The sequence below is a fragment of the Danio aesculapii genome, chromosome 2 (genome assembly GCF_903798145.1).
Source record: "Danio aesculapii chromosome 2, fDanAes4.1, whole genome shotgun sequence".
Classification (NCBI taxonomy): domain Eukaryota; kingdom Metazoa; phylum Chordata; class Actinopteri; order Cypriniformes; family Danionidae; genus Danio; species Danio aesculapii.
The window spans coordinates 1,106,891-1,134,873 of NC_079436.1; the positions used below are offsets into that span (position 1 = coordinate 1,106,891).

The window sequence follows — 27,983 nt, forward strand, 5'->3', positions numbered from 1 at the left end:
TACTCATTCATTCATTTTCTTTTCGGCTTAGTCCCTTTATTAATCAGGGGTCGCCACAGTGGAATGAACCGCCAACTTATCCAGCATATGTTTTATGCAGCAGATGCCCTTCCAGCTGCAACCCATCATTGGGAAACACCCATACACACTCATTCTCACACATACACCACCGACATTTTTTTAGCTTACCCAATTCACCTGTAGCGCAAGTCTTTGGACTTGTGGGGGAAACCGAAGCACCCGGAGGAAACCAACGCAAACGCAGGGAGAACATGCAAACTCCACACAGAGATGCCAATTAACCCAGCTGAGGCTCGAACCAGCGACCTTCTTGCTGTGAGGCCACTGCGTCACCCCTTACTGAATATTCATGCAGTTTAACTTCACTTGCTCTATTGCTTCACTTTCGTATCTCAATATATAACTTAAAACAGTCAAATAAAAGTGGAGCAAACCATCCCAAACAAAGGAGCAGAGGGGGAATCGGCAAATAAACACCAACATATATGTAAACTGCACATGTATTTGAGCATGAATGGCTCTTACACTAACGATAACTAATAATGAGCAATACTTGTATGGTATTTATTAATCATAGTTCAACATTCACTAATGCATTATTAAAATTTCATGCTTGTAAAGTTCATGCTTGTTAACATTAGTTAATGCACTGTTGAATTAACGTGAACTAACACTGAATTACTTAATTTTTTATTAACTAATGTTAACTAAGATGAATAAATACTGTAATGTATTTGTCATTGTTTGTTTATGTTTGTAAATACATCAGCTGACATGAACCAATACAACCTTGACTAATGCAACGGAAATACTTTCACCAGAAGAACAAATGTAATAGGAAATAATGTCCTTGCTCTGTGAAACATCACTTGGGAAGTGTTTGAAAAATGTTAAATAATAGTGATAATAATTAATAATTGTGTCGACGACGGCATCTACAGTAAAAGCACCCAGTGAGTAACAGCTTATTTGTACATCCTATATATTTTTAATGATGTCACATTTAATCCTCTTCATTTTAGTACTCAAACGAGCCACCAGCAAGAAAAACGCAAGACGGCGAGGACCAGGAGAGGAGAAATATTCGGAGATCTCTACAGTTGGTAAGTTAAAACGAGCTAAATAATCTTAAATAAAAGCATTTCAAATTCTGATGTAGGCTAAGATGTTAATCCTAAAAGTGCATTTTATGTTGAATATGAAGGTGAACACATGCTGAGTAACTGAACTATTAAAAATATGTGTAATATCAATCACTTTTCGGCTAAACTCCACTTCTGATAAAGAATTGATAGGTATTTTACAACCCTTGACAATTAAAATGAGGCTATTTCACGAGTTCACACTTGCAATAGTTTCAGAATAAAGCGTATTTGGCGGGCTGTCCGGGGAGAGGGCTCTGAGCTCGGGGAAGACACCCAAACTCGAGTTATTCCTCTTATAAGGAAACAGAGAGGAATTGGGATTCGAGCGAAGTATCTAGCCCGGCCCCAGAACGATCCCCCCGGGATTGTAATGCTTAAGAGGTGAGGTGTTTGGGTGGTGGAGGGATGCTAAAGTCGTGAGATGCTGCAGGTAAGACAGCTTTGGTATATATAGGGGTTTGGTCAAGAACTGATTGGATAATAGAATAATTGTCAATGACGTATTTGATACTGAAACTTCTGCACGTGCTCCTCCCGAAATTTGTTTATAAAACATCATGCGTGGGAAAGTCTTACCTCTGATATATATTTTGTCTGTTGGTGTCACCATTCCAAATTAAAGTACACCTTATCACTTATACTACCTAATTTACCACCATCATAAATTAAAATAAGGACGCATGACAGCTGAGCGGAGTCCTGGAAAATAAACCGTGAAACCAATGTGAGGAGAGTTTACTCGCATGCAGCTTGTTTTGAACTATTTTGGTCCATTTAGAAACTTTGCAGTGTGAAAGCGAACCTAAAACATGGAAGACAAGACATGGGACGCACATAATCCTGACAGTAGTTGGCGGTTCATTCCGCTGTGAAATAAATCAGGGACTAAGCCGAAGGGAAATTAATGATTGAATGTTATTGATAAGTGCTCTGTCTATCTGTGTGTATTTCAGCGGGTGGATCGAGGCCTAGGGTTGGTATGCGGACGCCGAGGCGAGGTCCTGCTGCGTATCTGAGGCGTAAAGAGCGAATGTTACGCTTCTCCATTCGCCGCATGGTGAAAACCGACAGCTTCTACTGGATCGTGCTCAGTCTGGTGGCGCTCAACACCATCTGTGTGTCCATCGTTCACCACAATCAGCCCGAGTGGCTCACCGTTATTCAGTGTGAGTGCCTGATTCAACATAATACCGCCTAATGCAATGCAGGAGCAGCTCATTTTTGTCATGTAAATAAATTTTAGGCAAGTTTTTACAGTTTGAAAACATGGAATAGCAAGTCTATAAATAAACCCAGTTGTGTGTCAGCGGTGTGTGAATATATCCAGCCTCCAATGGTAAACATGAAATAATTGTATTATTTCAAGAGTTCACACTGAGCTGATGATTGATTATGAAGCTTCTTAGGCATGCTGTCCCAGGAGAGAGCCCTGAGCTCATCAGATCCTCGAGCACGGGGCTCCCTCCTGATTGCAAGGCGAGAGGGGAGTTTGAGCTCAGGTAGATCTGGAGAACTCCCCTGCTGTAGTAGCCAATTAACAGATAGTGATCGCTCTTAAGAGTTAACTACTTACTAGCAGCATGTCTGTGAAGCTGATCTGGATTAGTCAATTAACTTAAGTTGCATGTGTTTGGATTTTGGGAGGAAACCCACGTGAGCACGGGGAGAACGTGTAAACTCCACACTGAAATGTCGGCTGGCTTGGTAAGGACTAGAACCAGTGGCGTTCTTGCTGTGAGGCAACAGTGCTAACCACTGGGCCACCGTGCCACCCATCTAGGAAAGGAGGAGGAGTAGGGGTGGAAGGGGGGATTCTTCAAAATGAAGACGGCTGTGATATGGAACTGAGGGTATTTATAGTGGCTTAGGAATCGTCTGATTGGTGAATCATAAATTGGATAATGCGGGATCAGCCGCAAGCAATCATAAGCACGTGATCCTCTCGAAATAAGCTTATAAATAAACTTCACTTATTAATAAAAACAGTCTGCAGAAACACTTTGATTGACATTCTCCCTTTGTACGTGTCAACCCACTAGTAGGGTTGGGTACTAAAACCTGGTGACATTATGGCACCGTTACCTATGTAACTGGTATGCACCAGACCGAATCAGAATATGAAATTTGGCGCCAAATTTGTTTGACAAAACTGTTTGACAGCATCATCTGGCACTTTAACTGAGTATGTTTACATCTCTGATTTTAGTACTCTGATTAAGAATCTACCATATAAACCGGTTTTGGTTAACCGGTTAACCTTAAAGGACCATAGACATCCGCGTATCCACCAAACGCAGAGGTTTCTTCTTTCTTTCTTCTTCCTGAATGAAAGTGAAAGTGCCAAACTGCAGTAAAGGTCGAACAATTTTAAATGAAACTCCCAAAATTACGTGTCACTCTGGAAGAAACGTGGAAAGCGTAGTGACGCAATGACGAAAATCCATGCTATAACATGTAAAACGGGATCATGAAAGTAAGCTCATGGAAACATTCATTCATTTTCTTTTCGGCTTAGTCCCTTTATTAATCAGGGGTCACCACAGCGGAATGAACCGCCAACTTATCCAGCATATGTTTTACTCAGTGGATACCCTTCCATCAATGGGAAACATCCACACACACTCATTCACACACATACACTACGGACAATTTAGCCTACCAAATTGGATTTGTGTGGGAAACCTGAGCACCTGGAGGAAACCCACGCCAACACGGGGAGAACATGCAAACTCCACACAGAAATGCCAACTGACCCAGCTGAAACTCGAACCAGCGACCTTCTTGCTGTGAGGCGATCGCGCTACCCACTGCGCCACCATCTCATGTAAACATTGATCATATCATTGTCTTATATAAAGGCAAATCATTGGATCGCTGATGTCCATGTAAACACAGTCACAAGCCCCAACTCTAGAAACTTCCCAGATTTTGATGACAGCCTTTCCAGCTAATGTAATGTTAATCGCATAATGCACATCTTAAATTCATGCTAACAAATGATCAACAGAAATATATTAATGCAACTCAATTCAAATATATAAGACATGAATTTATGTTTACTTCAAAAATATTTTAATTATCTTAATTAAACAATATAATCAAAGTTTTTAATTGCCAAATAATAGATTTTTCTACAGTCATCCACCGTAATTTTGTGGCTAATAAGTATCGGTTCAGACACTATTTTGGTACCGGTACCATTTTAAAAGTATCGCTTTAACATCGGTATCGAAATAACCCCAAACGATACCCAACCCTACCCACTAGTGACCATCTCTCATTCATTAGCACGAACAACCCTGAGTGAGAAGCAGCCACCATGCTGACACATCAGCATTTGTAGCTCCGCCCTCTTTTAAAAAGAGCACACTCTCATTTGCATTTAAAGCGACAGTCACCAAAACGCCACAATTAGGATCAAAATCTAAAAGCGTCAGAGAGTTCGGAAACATTTTGTGTGTATTATTCCGAGCTCAAACTTCACACACACACTCTAGCACCTTATTGTACATCTTGTAAAAAGGTACATAATAGGTCTCCTTATATTTTCTGTGCATGCCTTATCCTGCTTTAGCACACCTGATGATAACTAGCTCACTCATCAGTGTTAATGAATCAGTGCTGTGTTGAATGTGCTCCGCTATCTGGGCTCTAAGTGTGGGTGGTCAGGGTGGAAAAACAGGCTTGCGTTTGTTTCAGCATCTACTGTACAAGTAAATATCCTTCCATCAACCTTTCTCTATGCTGTCTTTGATCAGCAACGGATGAGAGAAACATTTACAACATTTCCCGCCTCCATCTGATGCACTTGGACCTCTCTTCTGCACTCAGTAACCCTTTGTATCAGCCTGGCATCCAAATTAGAGATGCACTGATGCACTATTTTCTTTTCTGATTCCAATTTCTAATACTTTTTTTGCAGATTTCAGTTAAATCCAGATTCAGATTTTCTAAAGTTAAAATTAAAGCATATACAAATGAATAAATAAATAAACAAATAAGTAAATAAATATCCTTTTTTATAATAAACAATAATTCACAAGCCGTTTACTCTAAACTGCATTAAAGTCTGTGTGAGCTGATAGTTGCTGAGACTTTTGATAGTATGTTAGTGTGCTGAAAACTGAATATTGAGTAGGGGGCGGGGCTTTCAGTATGTTGCTGTGCTTTCAACTGAAACTGAATATTGAGTAGGGGGCGGGGCTTTCAGTATGTTGTACTTTTAGCTGAAACTGAATAGTGAGTAGGGGCGGGGCTTTCAGTATGTTGCTGTGCTTTCAACTGAAACTGAATATTGAGTAGGGGGCGGGGCTTTCAGTATGTTGATGCACTTCTAGCTGAAACTGAATATTGAGTAGCGGGTGGGGCTTTTAGTATTTTTTTGTACTTCCATCTGAACTGAATATTGAGTAGGGGGCGGGGCTTCAGTATGTTGATGCACTTCCAGCTGAAACTGAATATTGAGTAGGGGCGGGGCTTTCAGTATGTTGTACTTCCAACTGAAACTGAATATTGAGTAGGGGGCGGGGCTTTCAGTATGTTGATTCACTTCCAGGTGAAACTGAATATTGAGTAGGGGGTGGGGGCCCTCAGTATGTTGATGCACTTCTAGCTGAAACTGAATATTGAGTAGGGGGGCGGGGCTTGCAGTATGTTGATGCACTTCTAGCTGAAACTGAATATTGAGTAGCGGGTGGGGCTTTTAGTAATTTTTTGTACTTCCATCTGAACTGAATATTGGGTAGGGGGCGGGGCTTTCAGTATGTTGATGCACTTCCACTTGAAACTGAATATTGAGTAGGGGGCGGAGTTTTCAGTATGTTGATGCACTTCCACCTGAAACTGAATGTTGAGTAGGGGCGGGGCTTTCAGTATGTAGATGCACTTCGGACTGAAACTGAATATTGAGTGGGGGGCGGGGCTTTCAGTATGTTGTTGTACTTCCAGCTAAAATGGAATATTGTGTAGGGGCGGGGCTTTCAGTATGTTGTTGTACTTCCAGCTGAAACGGAATATTGTGTAGGGGCGGGGCTTTCAGTATGTTGTTGTACTTCCAGCTGAAACTGAATATTGAGTAGGGGGCGGGGCTTTCAGTATGTTGACGTGCTTGCAGCTGTAACTAAACAATGAGTAGGTGTCAAGGCTTTCAGTATGTTGATGTACTTCTATTTAAAATGGAATATTGAGTAGGGGGCGGGGCTTTCAGTATGTTGTTGTACTTCTAGCTGAAACTGAATATTGAGTAGGGGGCGGGGCTTTCAGTATGTTGACGCGCTTGCAGCTGTAACTAAACAATGAGTAGGTGTCAAGGCTTTCAGTATGTTGATGTACTTCTATTTAAAATGGAATATTGAGTAGGGGGCGGGGCTTTCATCGTGTAGATGCACTTCTGGCTGAAACTGAATATTGAGTAGGGGGTGGGGCTTTCGGTATGTTGATGCCTGAAACTGAATATTGAGTAGGGGGCGGGGCTTTCAGTATGTTGATGCGCTTTCAGTTGAAACTGAATATTGAGTAGGGGGTGTGGCTTTCTTTTTGTGCTTCATAGCTTGGAATATAGTGGCTGAAGCGTCAAACTGACATCATCAGAAAAGGAGATTAAAGACTACCAAAACGTATTTTTCAATGGATTAACTTGCCCGGATTAATTGTTCATCTAAAGAATAACAATATGTTTCCATTATACTGTTGTAATATATTTTAAACAGACATTTTCTTTGTCATTGTCAGACAGACTGTAATTTTGTGTAATATCATCATTAAATTCAAAACATATACTCAGGAGATGTGACCTATTACATTTCTGCCTTGCTCCAGGACTAATTTCATTTATTGGTTTATGAAATTAATAAAAAGTCCCTTAATCCCTTTATTAATCTGGGGTCACCACAGCGGAATGAACCGCCAACTATTCCAGTATATGTTTCACGCAACGGATGCCCTCCCAGCTGCAACCCAGTACTGGGAAACACCCATACAAAACACATTCACACACACTCTACACTACGGCCAATTTAGTTAATCAATTCCCTATAGCGCATGTGTTTGGATTGTGGGGGAAACAGGAGCACCTGGAGGAAATCCACAGCAACTTAGGGAGAACACAGAAATGCCAACTTGCCCAGCTGAAACTCGAACCAGCGACCTTCTTGCAGTGAAGCCACAGTGCTAAGCAACCGTGTCTCCCATTTGGCTTTCAACACATATTACTTCAGCGTATGAAACTTTATATTTTTAGCATTAAACATGGGTATGCACGTTAACACATGCACAATCCTCACAGGCCGCTATAGATTTGATATGGAGAGAATTCTGACCAGTGAGATCACAGTTGTTGTTTTTTTTTGTTCGTCTGTTCGTCTGCAAACAGAAAGAAGCTACAGCACATGTTCAACACTGCACAACACACCACATCCAGCCTTTCAGAGTCAAACATTCACTCTCTCTGCCCAAGAAAGCTACAAATACATGGGACAGCATCATCCACCTCCAGTCCTTTCTCCACTGCCGTTAGACACAAATCCCAGGACTGCAAGGACAACACCTTGTTTTGGCTTTCAAGCTACTGTAGTTACTGTATCAGCTCTCTACTCCTCACCCACACACACTTTTTCCTGCCTCATCCTGCCCAGAAGACTCTTGTCCTGTACAAAACATTGTTCTGTGCACATATACATTACATTTTATCTTTTGTCTTGTTGTAAGTAGGCTTTGTGTCAATAGTCAACATATCTACTTATCACACAATACATGGACATGACCGCATTTTCAACAAAGGCTCATTGTAAATTATAGCTTCAGCGTACATTTTTGTGAAACACACCTAAAGACACTAGGGGGCAGTATTACAACAACACTAGAACACTAGGGGGCAGTATTACAACAACAAATGTTGTTCCTTTTCACACTAATGATATTTACAGGGACATATTATTGATGATTATTTTCATGCAGTTCTTTGCTCAACACCAAATAACCACCTCTAATCATCTTAACGCTGTCTATGTTTTGTAATGAACACATTTGTGTGCCCTATCTATCTCCATATGGACACTTTTCTGGCGTTTGCTCGCAGCTCTCTTTGTATGGTGTTGTGTTTGTGCTGTAGAGTGCTCTGGTTTGAGTCCAGTGAAGCACGCTTCCACAAAAGAGAGAAAAGCAATGTAAAATCAAGGTAAACTATGTGTTGGCAGTGCACTTTTCTCTTCCGTCTGCTTCTGAAAACACTATTGGTTGGGTTTAGCGAAGGGTTTAGCTAAGTGTTTCGCTAGCTGATCTGTACAACAAGCTCCCCTTTCTCCTTGACGTCTATAAGAAGAATGCGCATCTGAAACGTACAACAAAACACACCCTAGATAACGTATATCAGATTCGCAAAAATTTTGACGTCACAGCGCCCTCTAGTGGATTTGTAAACTGAAACGTACAACATAATTCACACTAAGGGTGCTCATTCACAACGAATGCGTCTTTGCTTTCAAAAACATGGGACGCAGCATTTAGGAATGGGTTTAAAAAAAGTGCAGTGTAGCGTGAGGTCCAAGTAACACGATATTATGAACGTGATGTAATAACAACAATAATGGACTCAATATGTTATGATTAGAACTTAAAGATGCATCATGTAACTCAGGACATCTGGACAAAGCCACAATGAGGGTCTCCTCTGCCATGATTTTTTTTCATGCCAACTTTTTACTATAAACAGAAGGTTGCAGTGGTTGCCCCGCCTCCAAGCGCTTCTGATTGGTTCACTGCTTTTGGACCTGATAGTGATGAGCTGTGCTGCATGTGAAAGAAGGTCTTTCAACTTGACGCATCCTCTAAATATGTGGCACTTACATGTGCGTCTTTTTAAAAGACGGGAGTGTGTTTACATTGAAAGACAATTGAAAAGTGGTGCATTGGAGAGGAAAAACACTTCCCTTAGTAACGTATTTCATATACGCAAAAATTTATACACCCTCTAGTGGATGTCATCTGGGCCATACAACAAAACACAAGATAAATAATGTATTTCATATTTGCAAAAATGTAGACAGTGCCCTCTAGTAGATGTGTCATCTGTAACGTATAACACAACACATCCTAAATGTATTTCAGATTTGCAAAAATGTAGACAGCACCCTTTAGTGGACTTGTAATCTGAAACGTGCAACAAAGCACACCCTAAATAACGTATTTCAGATTTGCAAAAATGTGTACAACGCCCTCTAGTGGATGTGTCATTTAAAACGTGCAACAAAGCACACCCTATGTAACGTATTTCAGATTCGCAAAAATGTATACAACGCCCTCTAGTGGATTTGTTATCTGAAATGTACAACAAAACACACCCTAAGTAGCATATTTCAGATTTGCAAAAGTGTATAAAGCGCCCTCTCATGGATGTGTCATCTGCAACGTACAACAAAACACACTCTAAGTAACGTATTTCAGATTTGCAAAAATGTATACAGTACAACAAAACACACCCTAAATGTATTTCGGACTCTCTAAAAAATTAAACAGCGCCCTCTAATGGATTGACACAAAGTTAAAACACTGTGATTCAATGACTTTCACATAGTGAATGTTTGTGATTTAAGCTGTGTTTAAGGTTCAGCAGATCATCAGTAGACAGCCTCAGGTTTTTGTGTAATGTATGTCAAACAGCCCATGGCATTTTTAACCAGAGCGCCATCTGTTACCCTGAAAAACACAAAAAGCACTGTTTAGTGGCGATTAGAGTTGCACTTAGGAAGTTAAATGGGCTTGTCTAAGCTTCAACACACTTTCCTGGAAGATTCTAGCAATCTTGAAGAAATAAAGCACAAACATAACTCATCCAACAACCACTGCAACACATCAATATCAGATAATAATAGAAGCAGTTGAGGCACTTAAATACACAGGACTGATAATTAAATGAGAAGGAACAGACGTGTTAATAAAAGGTCATAGAAACTAAATAGTGTTGTGAAAGATTATTTACCTTACCACATTGGCAGATTATTTAGCTAGTTTTATGGACAAACCCCATTTTGAAAATAAGACCATAGCTGTGTCTAAAATTACACACTACCATACTATATAGTATGCTAAATGCAGTATGCGAGCTGAGTAGTATGTCCGAATTAATAGAATTCGAAAAACAGTATGCGAGAAGTACCTGAATGACCTACTACTTCTGGCGAGATTCTGAAGTGTGCATCGAAATGACGCTACGCTATCCCAAGATGCACTGCGAGAAAATTCATGAATGGGATTGAAGCCGAGTAGTACATTCAAATTCAAATGCAGTAGGCGATTTCGGACGCAGCCTATTTTCTTTTCTTCTCTGTAAAATGCTTATTGATTTAAAATGGATAGATGTTTGGACTAGAAACAAGACAAAAACTCAATTATGTCTTTAAAAAAACTTAACAAAAGCTTAAGTAACGCATTTCAGATTTACAAAAATGTAGACAGCGCCCTCTAGTGGACTTGTCATTAGAAACGTACAACAAAACGCAACCTAAGTAATGCATTTCAGATTCGCAAAATGTAAACAGCGCCCTCTAGTGGATGTGTCATCTGAAACGTACAACAAAACACACCCTAAGTAATGTATTTCAGATTTGCAGAAATGTAGACATTGCAGCGCCCTCTAGTGGATTTGTCATCAGAAATGTACAACTAAACACAGCATAAGTAATGTATTTCAGATCGCAAAGAATTTAAACAGCGCCCTCTAGGGGAAAAATAGAATTTTTTTGCAGTGAATAAACGTAATATTGTATATTTTACTTAGGTTTACTTGAGGTTTTTGGAAGATTGTGTAATTTACATATTTTAGCTAAATGTCTGTCTGTCAGTGGCTTGAATCAGGTTTGTTTATTATAAGTCTGTACAAAATACATAAAAGTCTGATGGAAAACTCTTTGAAGGCTTTTCTCCAAGGTCACGGTCTGAATGTTGCTTGTGATGACACATCATCTGTTTTACTGCTCTGAAAAGAGCATTTTATCCTCAGACACTCTTTAACTAACAGAAACACTTCAGGGAAACATGGTTTAATTTTTATTATAAATCCAGCTAATAAAATGGCTACATAGAAATCATTCATTCAATCATTTTCCTTCGGCTTTGTCCCTTTATTCATCACAGCGGAATGAACCGCCAACTTATCCAGCATATGTTTTACCCTTCCAGCTGCAACCCAGCACTGGGAAACACCCATACACACTCATTCACACACACACTCATACACTACGGCCAGTTTAATTTATTTAATTCCCCTATAGCGCATGTGTTTGGACTGTGGGGGAAATCAGAGCACCCTGAGTAAATCCACACCAACACGGGGAGAACATGCAAACACCACACAGAAAGTGGCCCAGCCAGTACTCGAACCAGCGACCTTCTTGCCTTGAGGCGACAGTGCTGACCAATGAGCCAACAAGTCGCCTCAATATGAATATTAATAATGAAATGCTAAAAATAATAGGTTTTATTTTAAATCTTTATTTAATGTTCTGTTCCTGTGATATTTTAGTGAATCTTTTTCATGATTAAAAACATTAATATGATGAAAACATACATCAAATTGTGTTTTAGATATGCCATGTGGAGCCAGCTCCGTTAGTGGTTTAACTAAGAGTAAAATGTTTACCCATTAGTAACAGAATCAAATGTTCCCTATCCCATTTAAGCATTAAAAGACAATGAAAGTGTTTTTTGACCTTGCAAGGACATCAGCCTGAGTTGGAGACCCCCAAAATCAAAAACATAACCTTTTATAATGCATAATAGGGTCTCTTTAAGTGAAGCTAATTTCGAGAGGATCACATGCTGATGATTGCTTGCGGCTGATCCCGCATTATCCAATTTATGATTGACCAATCAGACGATTCCTAAGCCACTATAAATACCCTCAGTTCCGTATCACAGCCGTCTTCATTTTCTAAGAATCCTCCCTTCCACCCCTACTCCTCCTCCTTTCCTAGCTGGGTGGCACGGTGGCCCAGTGGTTAGCACTGTTGCCTCACAGCAAGAACGCCACTGGTTCTAGTCCTTACCAAGCCAGCCGACATTTCTGTGTGGAGTTCACACGTTCTCCTCGTGCTCACATGGGTTTCCTCCCACCATCCAAACACATGCAACTTAAGTTAATTGACTAATCCAGATCAGCACCATAGACATGCTGCTAGTAAGTAGTTAACTCTTAAGAGCCATCACTATCTGTTCATTAGCCACTACAGCAGGGGAGTTCTCCAGATCTACCTGAGCTCAAACTCCCCTCTCGCCTTCAAACAGGAGGGAGCCCCAGGCTCGAGGATCTGATGAGCTCAGGGCTCTCTCCCGGGACAGCATGCCAAAGAAGCTGTACAATCAATCATCAGCTCAGTGTGAACTCTTGAAAGAAACAATGTGAGAAGACATCATTCATTTTTTGTGGCGATTGTGAATTTCCAGCTGAACAGACTTCAACGTCATGCAAATGTGCAGCAGAACAATTGTGCAGGCTACTTGTGCCATATTACAGTCGAGTAGAAGCAATTACTAGCAACCCGCTGAACAGAGAGAGATTTAATCACTGTCATTGATTTTTTTCTCTCTGTGGTTTATGATTTGTAATGTTTTTGGATATGGACTAAGAGTCTAAAATGAAAGGAAATAATAATTGATTTTAATAAGAGTAATATGGCCTTGACACAGACATGGTGTAAGTACCACACCTTTAAGACATGTTTGGCTTAAATTAAAATGTTTCTTTACTGTTTTCAGATTACACAGAGTTTGTGTTTCTGGGACTTTTTCTTGCTGAGATGTTTCTGAAAATGTACGGCCTTGGTTTCCGTCTGTACTTCCATTCGTCCTTCAACTGCTTTGACTGTGGGGTAAGTGTTTATTTATTTGCCTGACATTTTTAAAGGGGTCCTATTATGCGTCTTTACAAACTCTTGATTCTGTTTCGAGGTGTACTAGAACATGCTCTCATGCTTGTTAATTTGCAAAATGCATTATTTTTCACGTAATTTACATCATAATAGATACCTTTCTCCTCAGCCTGGTGGAAACAGCTTGATTAGTTCTGGGTTTGATGAAGACACGCCTTCTGAAAAACAAAATGTGGTGTGATTGGTTGGGTGTGACAGTGTGTTGTGATTGGTTAACAGCTAGATGATATTTTAGTATGGCCACGCCTCTTTTCTAAAGCAGCAGGTTTTGTCTGTTCTGGCACTGAGGCAAATAAAGACGAGCACATTACTTATCAAAAATCTAAACTTTTACATATTTTAAATGAAATTATGTTAGTTAAGCTTTCAGACAGTTGAAAATATTTATGTACTAGCAAACTAAAACATTTATGCCTCGTAAGATACACACTGTTGTTCACAGACACAGGAATGATAATCATTCTACACATAATCTGATGAAGTGTGTTATTCAGCAACAGATACACACTGTTTAGGAAACTATTTACTATATCCTTCTCCCAGTTAATTAATACCAGTGGAAAATATTATAAACTTCTACTCAAAAACTTCTCACAAAATAGATAAAGGTATGTGTCTTTCATGTATTTTGTAAGAAGTTGATGAGTTTACATGTTGTAAATCCAGCAGCTCTAATCTCTCCATTGAAGCGCAGCTTATCCGCCATCAAATATGAGCTAATATGATCCACAAAATATGTGTTTTTGCTCCATTTGAGAATCAGAATATTAGATATTTCACAATCTAAATAATTAGAGCCCAAAATATTAGTCAAAACATATCAAAGTAGTAACATTCTTGTGGTTTTCCACCTACCCAAACCATTCAAATTTCGATTGGTGGGATTTGGGCCGCCTTGTGACATCATAAACCACAGAAAACAATGTTTGTAGTCCAAATGAGCTGTTTGTTGTAGTTCTTAAATGTTCTTTTTTATTTATTTATAAAAAATATGTTCCTTTGGAGTGGACTTTGAGACTTTGTAACTTTAATATACCCCAAAATACACACAACACACTTGCTAACATTAAAAAAGTGAAAAGGCATGATAGTGTCCCTTTAAGTTGAGTTTAACCCCGGCAGCGAACCTACACACTGGTGATGTTTAGATGTTTAAGCATGCATATACTGGTGTGTGTTTTAATTAAACTAAACATTTACTCTGTTCTTCTTCCAGTGAAACAGACACTTACTTTCATGTAACTTGTAAGTAGTTGATGAGTTTACATGTTGTAAATCCAGCAGCTCTAATCTCTCCATTGAAGCGCAGCTTATCCGCCATCAAATATGAGCTAATATGATCCACAAAATATGTGTTTTTGCTCCATTTGAGAATCAGAATATTAAATATTTCACAATCTAAATAATTAGAGCCCAAAATATTGGTCAAAACATATCAAAGTAGTAACATTCTTGTGGTTTTGCTCCTACCCAAACCATTCAAATTTCGATTGGTGGGATTTGGGCCGCCTTGTGACATCATAAACCACAGAAAACAATGTTTGTAGTCCAAATGAGCTGTTTGTTGTAGTTCCTAAATGTTCTTTTTTATTTATATATAAAATAAATCTTCCTTTGGAGTGGACTTTGAGACTTTGTAACTTTAATATACCCCAAAATACACACTACACACTTGCTAACATTAAAAAAGTGAAAAGGCATGATAGTGCCCCTTTAAATTGAGTTTAACACAGCCAGTAAACCTACACACTGGTGATGTTTAGATGTTTAAACGTGCATATACTGGTGTGTGTTTTAATTAAACTAAACATTTACTCTGTTCTTCTTCCAGTGAAACAGACATTGGATTTACATGTTGTAAATGCAGCTCTAATCTTCCCATTGAGGCGCAGCTTATCCGCCATCAAATATGAGCTAATATGATCCACAAAATATGTGTTTTTACTCCATTTGACAATCAGAACATTAGATATTTCACAATATATTCAACAATCTTGGTCAAAGCATATCAAAGTAGTAACATTATTGTGGTTTTGCCCCTCCCCCAACCATTCGATTGTCTGTTGGTGTGATTTGGGCCGCTTTGTGACATCACAAACCACAGAAAACAATGTTTGTAGTCCAAATGAGCAGTTTGTTGTGGTGCCTAAAATGTTTCATTTTTATTTATTTATAAAATAAATCTTACTTTGTAACTTTAATTTACCTTAAAATGCACACTAAACACTTGCCAACATTAAAAAAGTGAAAAAGCATGATAGTGCCCCTTTAAATTGAGTTTAACACAGGCAGTAAACCTACACACTGGTGATGTTTAGATGTTTAAACATGTATAATCTGGTGTGTGTTTTGTGCAGGTGATTGTCGGAAGTATTTTCGAAGTGGTTTGGGGATTCTTCAGGCCTGGGGTGTCTTTTGGCATCAGTGTCCTCCGAGCTTTACGTCTGCTGCGGATATTTAAAATAACCAAGTAAGTTTTCTAACATTTATATAAAGTGTTCTGTTTGTTTCACACGATGACTGCTGGCAAACCTTCAACTGTACATTGAAATGAGCAAATAATTGCAATGCAAAGAAGCATGTTTAATGTTTTATTGTGTCATCAGGTATTGGTCGTCCTTGAGGAATTTGGTGGTGTCCCTTATGAGCTCTATGAAGTCCATCATTAGTTTGCTCTTCCTCCTATTTCTGTTTATCGTAGTCTTCGCTCTTCTTGGCATGCAACTGTTTGGCGGCAGGTGAGAAAGTGATTCTGCTGTCAAGTTACAGATTTCTTTTAAATGTGACATATTATGCCCCTTTAAACAAGATGTACAATAAGTCTCTGGTGTTTCTAGAGTGTGTATTGAAGTTTCAGCTCAAAATAGCACACAAATAATGTTTTATAACTCTAAAACGGACTCTTTTTAGCCAAATTGTGGCGTTTCAGTGACTGTCGCTTTAAATTCAAATGAGATTGTGCGCTTTTCAAATGAGGGTGGAGCTATAAAGGCCTGTGTGTCAGCATAGTGGCAGATTGAAAACAGCACCAGTGTTGCCAGTGCTGGTCAGGTGTGCATGTGTGCTTCAGTGTGAGTGTGTGCTTCATGCTTCTGTCAGTCTCCTGTCGCTGTTCATCTGTAACTCCACATCTATAATCCTCTTAGTCAATGCTGACATTATCTTCAGCAGCTCAAACACTCTAATGGCTAATGGACAGACGGCTGCTTCTCACTCAGGGCTGCTGTTTATGCTAATATGGGTGAGATGCTGTCACTTGTGGGCGGGGCTTTCTCCCTCTGATGACATGTACAAAGTCATGCCAATCGAAGTGTTTCATTTATCAAGTCTGATTATAACAAATACAATTCATTTATGTTTACCATTATAGGCTGGAGATATTCACACACTGCTGACACACAACTAAACCCCTTATAAAGTCATTTTTGCACAATAGATGCCCACATCTTTAAAATCTCCATTAACAGGTGTTTCTCTTCCACAGGTTCATCTTTGAGGATTACACTCCTACTAATTTTGACACATTTCCAGCATCTATCATGACGGTGTTTCAGGTATGACATTTCAAAGCTTTATATTTTGTGCTGTTGTTCAATGACTGATTATTGTCATTATTATACAGCTCTCTGGAATACTTAATTCTGATCAATTCAAGAGATGGTTGTTATCACAGAATAAAGGCAGATTGATTTATCAGCTGCCCAATATTAAGCAGAGCACTGTTGTGTAAGACTGAAGGGTTTATTCTGTGAAAACAACCATCCTGGATGTGCTTTATCCTGCTTATTATATGGATACCTGTCACAAAACTTAAAAATTAGACACAAGTTTGTTCTGAGCCATAATATTTTATTAACGCTTTAATTAAATGCAAAGCTGACAGAAACAATAACAGCTGCTGGAGTATACACTAACCTGTGCATTATTCAGACCCTAGATGGCGCCAAACAGTCAAAAACACAAAGCTGACAGAAACAGCTGATGGAGTATACACTAACCTGCGCATTATTCAGACACAAGATGGCGCCAAACAGTCAAAAACACAAAGCTGACAGAAACAGCTGATGGAATATACACTAACCTGTGCATTATTCAGACACTAGATGGCGCCAAAGAGTCAAAAACACAAAGCTGATGGAGTATACACTAACCTGTGCATTATTCAGACACTAGATGGCGCCAAAGAGTCAAAAACACAAAGCTGACAGAAACAGCTGATGGAGTATATACTAACCTGCACATTATTCAGACACTAGATGGCGCCAAACAGTCAAAAACACAAAGCTGACAAAAACTAAAACAGCTGATGGAGTATACACTAACCTGCGCATTATTCAGACACTAGATGGCGCCAAATAGTCAAAAACACAAAGCTGATAGAAACAGCTGATGGAGTATATACTAACCTGCACATTATTCAGACACTAGATGGTGTCAAACAGTCAAAGACACAAAGCTGACTAAAACAGCTGATGGAGTATACACTAACCTGCGCATTATTCAGACACTAGATGGCGCCAAACAGACAAAAACACTAAGCTGACAGAAACAAAAACAGCTGATGGAGTATACACTAACCTGTGCATTATTCAGACACTAGATGGCGCCAAACAGCATAATAAGTGCATGGTTATGTTAAATTAAATGGTATAATTGATATAATACAAAAACTACACAAAGTATATTCACTTGAGCCTGTATACATATTATGTTGATGTCTCTTTCTTAATTCACCATAGATTCTCACTGGAGAGGACTGGAATGAAGTGATGTACAATGGGATTCGTTCACAAGGAGGGGTGCATTATGGGATGTGGTCTTCCATCTACTTTATCGTTTTAACCTTGTTTGGGAACTGTATCCTTTTTAGCAACGGCTGTTTACAATGTACTAAATGCAAATATTACAAATAATTATGTTAAAATCTGCATGAACTGGAAGCTGCAATCATTTTTTTTCTTATTGTGATAGTTGCTAGAGAAATGGAGTATTAAATTAGAAAACAGTGGGCGTGGCTTGTTTTATCAACTGGGAGCTGATTGGAGGAAGTAAAGTAGGCGTTTCATTCCACAAAGATGTGGAAAAGTGTTTGGGGAGAGTTATTTCAAACTAACAGATTCCTCCTCCTCACTATTTCTGCTTGTTGCCATGATGATGTCAAAACTGACAACTGGAGGGGAGTGGTTAAGTATGTTAGCCACGCCCAATGCCTCAGACAGAGATAGTCTAAGAGTTTTTACTGAAATCAAACAGGAAGTGCGTTTTCAGATTTCAGTTAAACAATACAAGGGCTATTTTTTAATGACATGCACGGGTAAATTGTTCAGCATAAACCTAGCAATATGAGCTTACAAAATCAATGTGGCTAGTTTTGATTTCATGTGGACTTTAAAACAGGCAAATGATGAAGGAAAATAATAATGTGTTTGCTCCCTGCGTAATTTTGTTATTCCACGTTTCCTTGACGATGCTGCGAATAGACACGCTGCTCAATGTATTCTTGGCCATTGCTGTGGATAATCTAGCCAATGCACAGGAACTAACTAAGGTAAGACTGTTGAATATTACAAGATTATTATCTTGTCTAAGAGGTGTCTAATATGTCTAAATGTAACCAAAAAACATCTATAAAGTAATAACGTATGATATTTATATTTAGCTTAATGAGAAAAATAGACGGATGATGGATGGAGGGATAGGTGGATGGTTAAATGGATGGATGGATGGATGAAGGAATAGTGGATGGATAATGGATGGATGGATGGACGAATGGACAGACGGACAGAGAAGCAGACGAATAAATCTATAAATTAATAACAAATAATATTTATTTTTTGCTTAATGAGAAAAATTAATGGATGATGGATGGAGGGATGGAGGGATGGATGAATGATAGATGGATGATCTATACAGTAATAATAGATAACATTTATATTTATCTTAATGAGAAAAATGAATGGATGGAAGGATGGATGATGGATGGATAAATGGATGGATGAATGGATGGATGGATGGATGGATGGATGAATGATAGATGGATGGATGGATGGATTGATGGATGATGATGGATGGATGGATGATGAATGGACGGATGGATAAATAGATGGATAAATGGATGGATGGATGGACAGATGGATGATGGATGGATGGATGGATGATAGATGGATGATCTATACAGTAATAATAGATAATATTTATATTTATCTTAATGAGAAAAATGAATGGATGGAAGGATGGATGATGGATGGATAAATGGATGGATGAATGGATGGATGGATGGATGGATGAATGATAGATGGATGGATGGATGGATTGATGGATAATGATAGATGGATGGATGGATGGATGATGAATGGACGGATGGATAAATAGATGGATAAATGGATGGATGGATGGACAGATGGATGATGGATGGATGGATGATAGATGGATGATCTATACAGTAATAATAGATAACATTTATATTTATCTTAATGAGAAAAATGAATGGATGGAAGGATGGATGATGGATGGATAAATGGATGGATGAATGGATGGATGGATGGATGGATGAATGATAGATGGATGGATGGATTGATGGATAATGATGGATGGATGGATGATGAATGGACGGATGGATAAATAGATGGATAAATGGATGGATGGATGGACAGATGGATGATGGATGGATGGATGGATGATAGATGGATGATCTATACAGTAATAATAGATAACATTTATATTTATCTTAATGAGAAAAATGATTGGATGGAAGGATGGATGATGGATGGATAAATGGATGGATGGATGGATGGATGGATGGATTGATGGATGATGATGGATTGATGGATGATGAATGGATGAATAACTGGATGGATGCTGGATGATGGTAGATGGATGGATGATGGATGGATGGAAGGAAAAATAGATGTATGGATGGATGGATGGACGGACGGACGGACAGACGGATGGATGGATGATGGGTGGATGGATGGATGGATTATCTATAATGTAATAACATAACATTTATATTTAGCTTAATGAGAAAAATGAATGGATGGATGGATGGATGATGCATGGATGGATAAATGGATGAATGGGTGGATGAATAAATGGATGGATGGGCAATGGATGGATGATGGATAGACGATGGAGGGATGGTTGGATAGATAAATGGATGGATGATGGATGGATGATAGATGGATGATAGATGGATGGATGATGGATTGATGATAGATGGATGGATGATGGATTGATGATAGATGGATGGATGATGGATGGATGATGGATGGATGATGGATGGATGATAGATGGATGGATGATGGATGGATGATAGATGGATGGATGATGGATGGATGGGTGATGGATGGAAATAAAATAAGTCTAAATGTAACCAAAAAATCATCTATAAGGCAATAATATATGACATATTTATATTTAGCTTAATGAGAAAAATGGGTGGATAAATGAATAAACGAATGCATGCATAGATAGACGATTGGACTAATGAATGGATGGACAGACAGATGGGTAGATAGATAAATGGATAGATAGATGTATTGGGATATATTTGAAATTAAATCAGATTCACACCAATAATTTTGCCGTCACCTGTGTGTATATCACGTACATTAACTTCTGTGTGCATTTTGTATAACATTAGCATTGATGCACTTGACTTAAGAGCATGAATACTAATGAAAAGCAAGACAGTAATATAATGTATGCTGTGTGCTGTTAGAGTAAAGAGGTTTATTTTGTGTTAGGAAGAAGAGGAGGAGGAGGAGGAGTTCTTCAACCAGCGCTATAAAAGCCGAGAATTTGGCCTCTCAGAGTAAGTTTCGTCATTTTTTTTTCTGTTTTCAAATATTATAATAGGATGCTGGTAAGACAAATCTGATGCTAGCTGCTGACTGTTGCAACTCTTCTTGTGCTTCAGACATGCTTTTAAGCCATTTTGCCACTATGCTATACTGTGTAAAATTTCAGACCCATCAAACACGTGAACAGAAGTGTCATATATGAATGTACCATGTGTCTGTCATGTTTTTGATCAGTCTTGGTTCTGGTCAAATTTGTTAGGGAAGAACAAGTCTTTAAATTAATAATTTAAAGTAATCAATCAATCAATCAATCAATCAATCAATCAATCAATCAATCAATCAATCAATCAATCAACCAGAGAGACAATCGATCAATCGACCAGTCAGTCAACCAACTAACCAAACTGTCAATCAATCAATCAATCAATCAATCAACCAACCAGTCAGACAGTCAATCAATCAACCAAACCAACCAATCATCAATCAATCAATCAATCAGTCAGTCAACCAGACAATCAATCAATCAATCAATCAATCAATCAGTTAATTAATCAATTAATCAATTAATCAGCCTGTCAGTAATTCAATCAGCCAATCAATCAATCAATCAATCAATCAACTAACCAGACAGACAATTGATCAATCTACCAGTCAGTCAACCAACTAACCAAACTGTCAATCAATCAATCAATCAACCAACCAGTCAGACAGTCAATCAATCAACCAAACCAACCAATCATCAATCAGTCAGTCAACCAGTCAGACAGTCAATCAATCAATCAACCAGTCAGCGAGAGAACCAACCAATCAATCACTCAATCAATCAATCAGTCAATCAACCAAATCAACCAACCAATCAATCAACCCACTAGTCAGTCAGTCACTCAGACAGTCAATCAATTAACCAACCAACCAATCAATCAAGCAATCAATCAATCAACCAAATCAACCAATCAATCAATCAACCAAATCAACCAATCAATCAATCAACCAACTAGTCAGTCAGTCACTCAGACAGTCAATCAATCAACCAACTAACCAACCAACCAACCAATCAATCAAGCAATAAAGTAAGCAATCAACCAATGAATTAATCAATCAACCAGTCAGACAGTCAATCAATCAACCAAACTTACCAATCAATCAATCAATCAATCAATCAATAAATCAGTCAACCCATTAGACAGCCAATTAATCAATCAATCAATAAGTCACTGAGACAGTCAGTCAATCAATCAATCAACCAAATCAACCAACCAACCAATTAATAAAACAAGACAGTCAATAAATTAACCAACCGATCAATCAAATCCCAGTGTGGTTCTTGTGCTCTATGGGTTTGTTTCTGACTGTTTTCACACTAGACTTTGATTTGGAAGATGATTGTTAAACATTGGTAAGTTTTAATAGTCTGGTTCCTGATTTTTCATAAATATATGTCCTTTAACTCCTATAGGATTTTACCTACTGACAGTGTTTAACTCTAACCTCGATAAAACCAACCTGGACCATCTTGTTAAGGGCTTTTGGGATTACTTGATAATTAAGGCATGTCAAAGGCAGAGTTCAAAGAAAGGTTGCACATTATAGTTATAATTATAATATTTTTCTTTTCTCATGCCAACGATACATCACGGACAAGACTTGGACCGTGCTATTTCAGATCCTATTTTACATAGTTCATGCTTTTATTTCAGCTCGTTTGCTTTGATGACATTGTGACAGGGTTGGCACGTTGAATGAGGCATTGGTTTCAGTCCTCCTACTGGATCCTCAGTAGACTGGCATCGCAGGACTGGGCCCAAAATTTCTGACTGCCAGAAGTCGGAGGCTGAAATTGCAAAAGCAATCAATGAGCATGTCATAAAGCGTGAACACGGCACACTTATGATGGCCAAGCTTTGACTGCAAAATTGTAGTGTACACCAGAAACGCAGCAGCAAGTTTAATCCTGTGTTTATTAAAACAAAGCTCCTAATGACAGACTCTTTTTAATGAGTGCGCTCCTGCAGACCTCGTCGTAGTTTTCCCATTGGGGAGAGACTATGAGAAATTAGTCATGGGGTGGAATTTGTGAGCACAGCACCAGTGTCAAAATATGTGACATCAGTTACATCCGCAAGTGGCAGAGAATAATTTGGGTGCTGGTGCAATGGATTTAAGATGGTTTGAGATGGTAAGCAACTCCACTGGCATAAACATGTTGGTCTCTACTGTACTTATAGGGATAGCTCACCCAAATCTGAAAATTCTGTGATCATTCACTTACCTTTTACTCATTCTAGACCAGACTTTCTTGAGTTGAACAGAAATGAAAATATTTTGAAGAAAGTCTGAACCATTGACCTTTATAGTATTTATTTTTTTTCCTACTATGGAGGTCAATAGTTATGAGTTTACAGCTTCCTTCAGAATATCTATAAGGTTCGACACTCATATTAGTTCTTGAATTAAAGGTGGTCATAGTTAAATTCACACTGCAGGAAAGTGTCTGAAGTCTTCTGAAACTCTAGTCAGTGAGTGAACATGTCAGACCAACAATCCAAATTCAAAGACTTTAGCGTAGGATTACATGAATCATTTAGGATTTTCTAAATTTGTATTAGATGACCAAATTGTGGCCAAAAATCACACGTTAGCCAGGCTTAACTTTCATCAATTAAGAAATTTCAATGTTTTTGTTTTTAGCTGGTCTAATCTTTGAGGGATCTGTTTTATACTCTGTTCTTGAAGCCTGATCAACAGTGCACATTTTCGATGTCTCCCTTATCCCATTATCAGGTCTTGTAGTCACTATTAGTGAGCTGGTGACCTGAATCTAGTGTGTTTTCATTAAGGAAACTTGTTCACTGAGAGGGTGACTATTAGTCTTGATCAGTTTGGGCAAATAACCTTCTTGGAAACAAGCCAGCATTTAGTTTCTTCTTCTTGGACCACCACCATGGCATAGTGAGGATTGAGTGCCTCAACAAATCTGGGCTTCAGGTTGGTTTCATAGGCAAATTGGTCCCAAGTGAGAGGTCAGTCAAATGGTTGTCCATAGATCCTTTCCTGAGAAGAAAAGAGAGAGACCCTGACTGAGAGATTTCAGGGCCTTTTTCTAGAGCTAGGCCTAGGAATTAGTATGTCTATGAATGAATAGTGATATCAAGGCCTTCTCCTGAACCAGGCCTGGAAATTAAAATAACAGAACCTTCTCCTGGAGCCAGGCCTTTGAATTGGGATATTACGGCCCTCTTGCTGTTCCGGGTTTAGGAATGGAGATATCTGTGCTCTCTCCTGGAGCCAAGCCATGGAATTGGGATATCAGGGCCCTCTCCTGAACCAGGCCTGGAAATTGAGATATCAGGACTCTCTCCTGGAGCCATGCTTGGGAATAAGGATATAAGGGTCCTCTCCTAGAGCCAGGTTTTTGGAATATGGTTATCATAGCCTTCTCCTGGAGCCAGGCTTGGGAATAGGGACATCTGGGCCCTTTCCTGGAACCAGTCTTGGTAATAGGTATATAAGTGTTCTCTCTTGGAGCCAAGCCATGGAATTGGGATATAGGGCCCTCTTCTCAACCAGGCCTGGAAATTGAGATATCAGGACTCTCTCCTTGAGCCATGCTTGGGAATAAGGATATAACGGTCCTCTCCTAGAGCCAGATTTTTGGAATATGGTTATCATAGCCTTCTACTGGAGCCAGACTTGGGAATAAGCATATCCGGACCCTTTCCTGGAACCAGTCTTGAGAATAGGGATATAAGGGTTTTCTCCTGGAGCAAGGTTTGGGAACAGTGATAGTGAGAGTGTCGAGCATGTATGATAATACTCTTAGTCCAGTGACTTTAGTGAGACTTTGTAGCATGGGATGAAAGCGCTGACTTTATTTTCTTTTTACCAGAAATCTTTTTTGCAGAATACCTGGTATTTCTGTGTACCAACCTTAACACCTATGTTGTATATTCACAGGCAAGAGACAATGGTATGAGAAAGGCAGCACAAAATAATGTATATAAAGATATATGAAGAGATTAAATATTGTACTATTAAAACTACTCTCTATATAAAACATCTACTACAGTTGTAGATTTCACACATATGCGTGATGTGGCAATAATGGCCAAATAACCCTTAATATATTGCACTTGAAGTCCAATGTTATTCAGAGTTTAGTTTCCAGCCCTGATGAAGCTCTGTTGATGAAAGTTGTCTGTAGTACCTCGAATAGCTTATTGGTGACTTTGATACAGGCTGGAGTTAAACTCTGTAGGACAGTGGACCTCGGGGGCCAGCGTTTTTCTAGCCAATTATATGAACTATGAGTTGACTTGTGTGCAGTCTTACATTGTTTGGTTTGTCTACGAATACACTAATGGCTTATTTCCAATTAATCATTCACTTGATTTCGCGGACAACAAAAGAGTACACGTAATTGTAAGTAAATCTGTCTATGTTTCTTTTATCTGTGGTGTCTGTCTTGAACATTGCATTGTTCATCTCATTAACACTCCAAATTACCTGCTGACATGTGAATCCTTCGTGCACTCTCTTATTCTCCTATTTGGTTTCTTGCCTGTTTTCTTGCCCTTATTTCTGATTCAAGAACTTTTCCCCTGGTTTTCTCCTGAATTTTCTGTTTTGTTTAGCCTGAATTGATAGCCATTGTTTTTTACTCTGAGTTCCTGGTTTTTATCACACACCCTTGTGAGCTGTGATTATGCATGCTGCGAATAAATAAAGCACTTGTGACTGAGATGTATGACATCCATGCAGAAGGAGACGGAGACCGTACCTGTACAGAAAGCGTGCCATCCACCGAGGACGACCTTCTCCTGCAGAAGCAGAGGAGGAAGCTGCAGGGAAACAAGCAGCGGAAGAACAGCCAGTCAATGCTTTTGCAGGCCGCCGTGAGAGACGCAAAAAAATAAACATGTCTGTCTGGGAGCAAAGGGCCAACCAGCTGCGGAAACGTCGCCAGATGGCCAGTCGCGAGGTATTGTTTGGTAGTCCCACAGAGGACCAGGACACTCCAGGGAGCGATCATCACCAGCAGTGCAGCTTGTCCACTGAAACAAGCCCTTCACACTTACCAGAATCTCCAATGTCTGTGGGAATGCCTTTGCCAGAGCCACCCATGTCCATTACCATTCCTCTGCCTGAGCCTCCAGAGTCTGAGCCTTTGCCTCTGTCAGGATCAGGGCTAGAGGAGAGGCCGAGCGCTAATAACCACCATGCTAATACCGAAAGGAGGCATCGAGTGGCGAGGAAGTTTCGAGCTGCTGCCGCTGCAGGAGTGGCGGAGGGTGGGCGACACAAACGCCACAGACATCGGGAGTCCAGAACAGAGGCCAGAAACGCAGAGAACCACCAGCAGTTGGAGAGGCAAGCTGAAGATGGTGAGGATAAAACAGAGGAGACTCAATCTAAGCACATGATGAACATGTGTGACCCGGAAATGCCTGGGAAGCAAATTGAGAATCAAGAGGAATGCCAAAGGTAAGAATACATTGGGGTTTGTTTTCTTTTAGTAGGTTTATTTGCCAGTTGGCATTTCTGTGTGGAGTTTGCATGTTCTCCTCGTGTTCGTGTGGGTTTGCTCCAGGTCCTCCGGTTTTCCTCATAGTCCAAAGACATGTGGTATAAGTGAATTGTGTGTGTGTATGTGTGTGTGAATAAGTGAGTTTTTCCCAGTAATGGGCTGTGCCTGGAAGGGCATCTACTGCGTAAAACATATCCCAAAGTAGTTGGCGGTTCATTCCGCTCTGGCGACCTCTGACAAATCAGGGACTAAGCTGAAGGAAAATGTATGAATGAATGAAGTTTATTTGCTAATTTGACCCTGGGACACATCAAGCACATGCCCAAGTGCTAACGCTTTTGTTGTCTATTGCATTTGGCCCTGTCCCAAACAAAAAGCTTTGTGTGAACACATCAAACAGACGACAGCAGACTGAAACGAGAGTGTATGTTCTGCTCCTGCATAAGAGGACGTGTCTTTTTGCACCTATTGACGCCCCATTCACGAGGCATCAGCATCAATGCTTCCCATTCACTTTGAATTGGTGATGTCAAGCATTGCCTAATTGAATTGTGGATTCGTCTGCGCCGCTTCAGAAGTTGGGAATTTCTCAACTTTTCAAGCACCAGTGGAAGCATCAGCCAATCAGATCGCTTTATGCAAATACCCCAGCTCAGACAGTAGCCGATTGCAGACTAATTTCAGTGGCTGATGCTGCTAGAAGATCGCGCCAGCCCCAACTTCATACACGCCCTCTGTCAAGCATTGACACTGAAGCCCCGTGTGAATCGGGCGTAAGGGTAGTATCTGTTTTCTCATGTTACTAAGGGAAACCAGAACTTGTGATGTACACATACAAAACCAGGTTAGTACCATTTTCACAGTACTTGTCCCTCACCACCGAAGGCTTATTCAAATGATTCAAATACGACTGATAACCTAGTAATCCATATTGTTTGTAAATATCAGAGAAATGGGTCACACTTTATTTTGATGGTCCCTTTGTTGAATTAAGTTACTTTGCATCTACATGCCAACTAATTCTCATTAGATAAGAAGACTATTAGGTTGGGGTTAGGGTTAGTGTAAGTTGACATGTACTGTACTTGCAAAGTTTCTTATAGTCAAGTAAATGTCTGTTAAAGGAGCAGTATCAACAGATATTACGCAGACAGTCTACTAATACTCAACTGGACCATCAAAATAAAGTGTTACGGAGAAATGTAATGAAATTACTGCCCTCGGTGCATTCCCTCTTTACTTGAATGGTTAACTTGGTTTTGACACCTTGTTTATTTATTCTCGTGCTCTGATTCGTTGCTGAACAACCAATCACAGCACTCTCTTTCACCGATATCCGATTCTACATGCTGAATTGGGAGAAATTGCTCAGACATTAACCTGATGAGATGCAACATGTGAAACACAGTAAACACACACAGACTGGTGGCACCTCAGCTGCCCAATTGTTAACTCTCGACTTTGCTTGTCCTGGTCTTTACACTATATACGTTTCACTACCCCAACTATTTTTGCTTGGAATGTTGCTTTGCTTTATTTACATATGTGAATGCACATGTGATGATCGTGT

At 39.5% G+C, this 27,983-nt stretch overlaps 1 protein-coding gene across 1 annotated transcript in view; it reads left to right on the forward strand.

Annotated features, from left to right (window-relative positions):
* cacna1eb (calcium channel, voltage-dependent, R type, alpha 1E subunit b) overlaps positions 1-27,983 on the forward strand; it is a 146,635-nt gene that overhangs the window by 47,422 nt on the left and 71,230 nt on the right. Inside the window, exons 10-19 of the mRNA XM_056470502.1 lie at positions 1,044-1,124; positions 2,120-2,332; positions 12,915-13,027; positions 15,445-15,557; positions 15,694-15,825; positions 16,572-16,641; positions 17,827-17,944; positions 18,568-18,635; positions 20,833-20,900; positions 25,648-26,370. Of these exons, the coding sequence (XP_056326477.1) occupies positions 1,044-1,124; positions 2,120-2,332; positions 12,915-13,027; positions 15,445-15,557; positions 15,694-15,825; positions 16,572-16,641; positions 17,827-17,944; positions 18,568-18,635; positions 20,833-20,900; positions 25,648-26,370 (1,699 nt within the window). The remainder of the gene's footprint in view (positions 1-1,043; positions 1,125-2,119; positions 2,333-12,914; positions 13,028-15,444; positions 15,558-15,693; positions 15,826-16,571; positions 16,642-17,826; positions 17,945-18,567; positions 18,636-20,832; positions 20,901-25,647; positions 26,371-27,983) is intronic.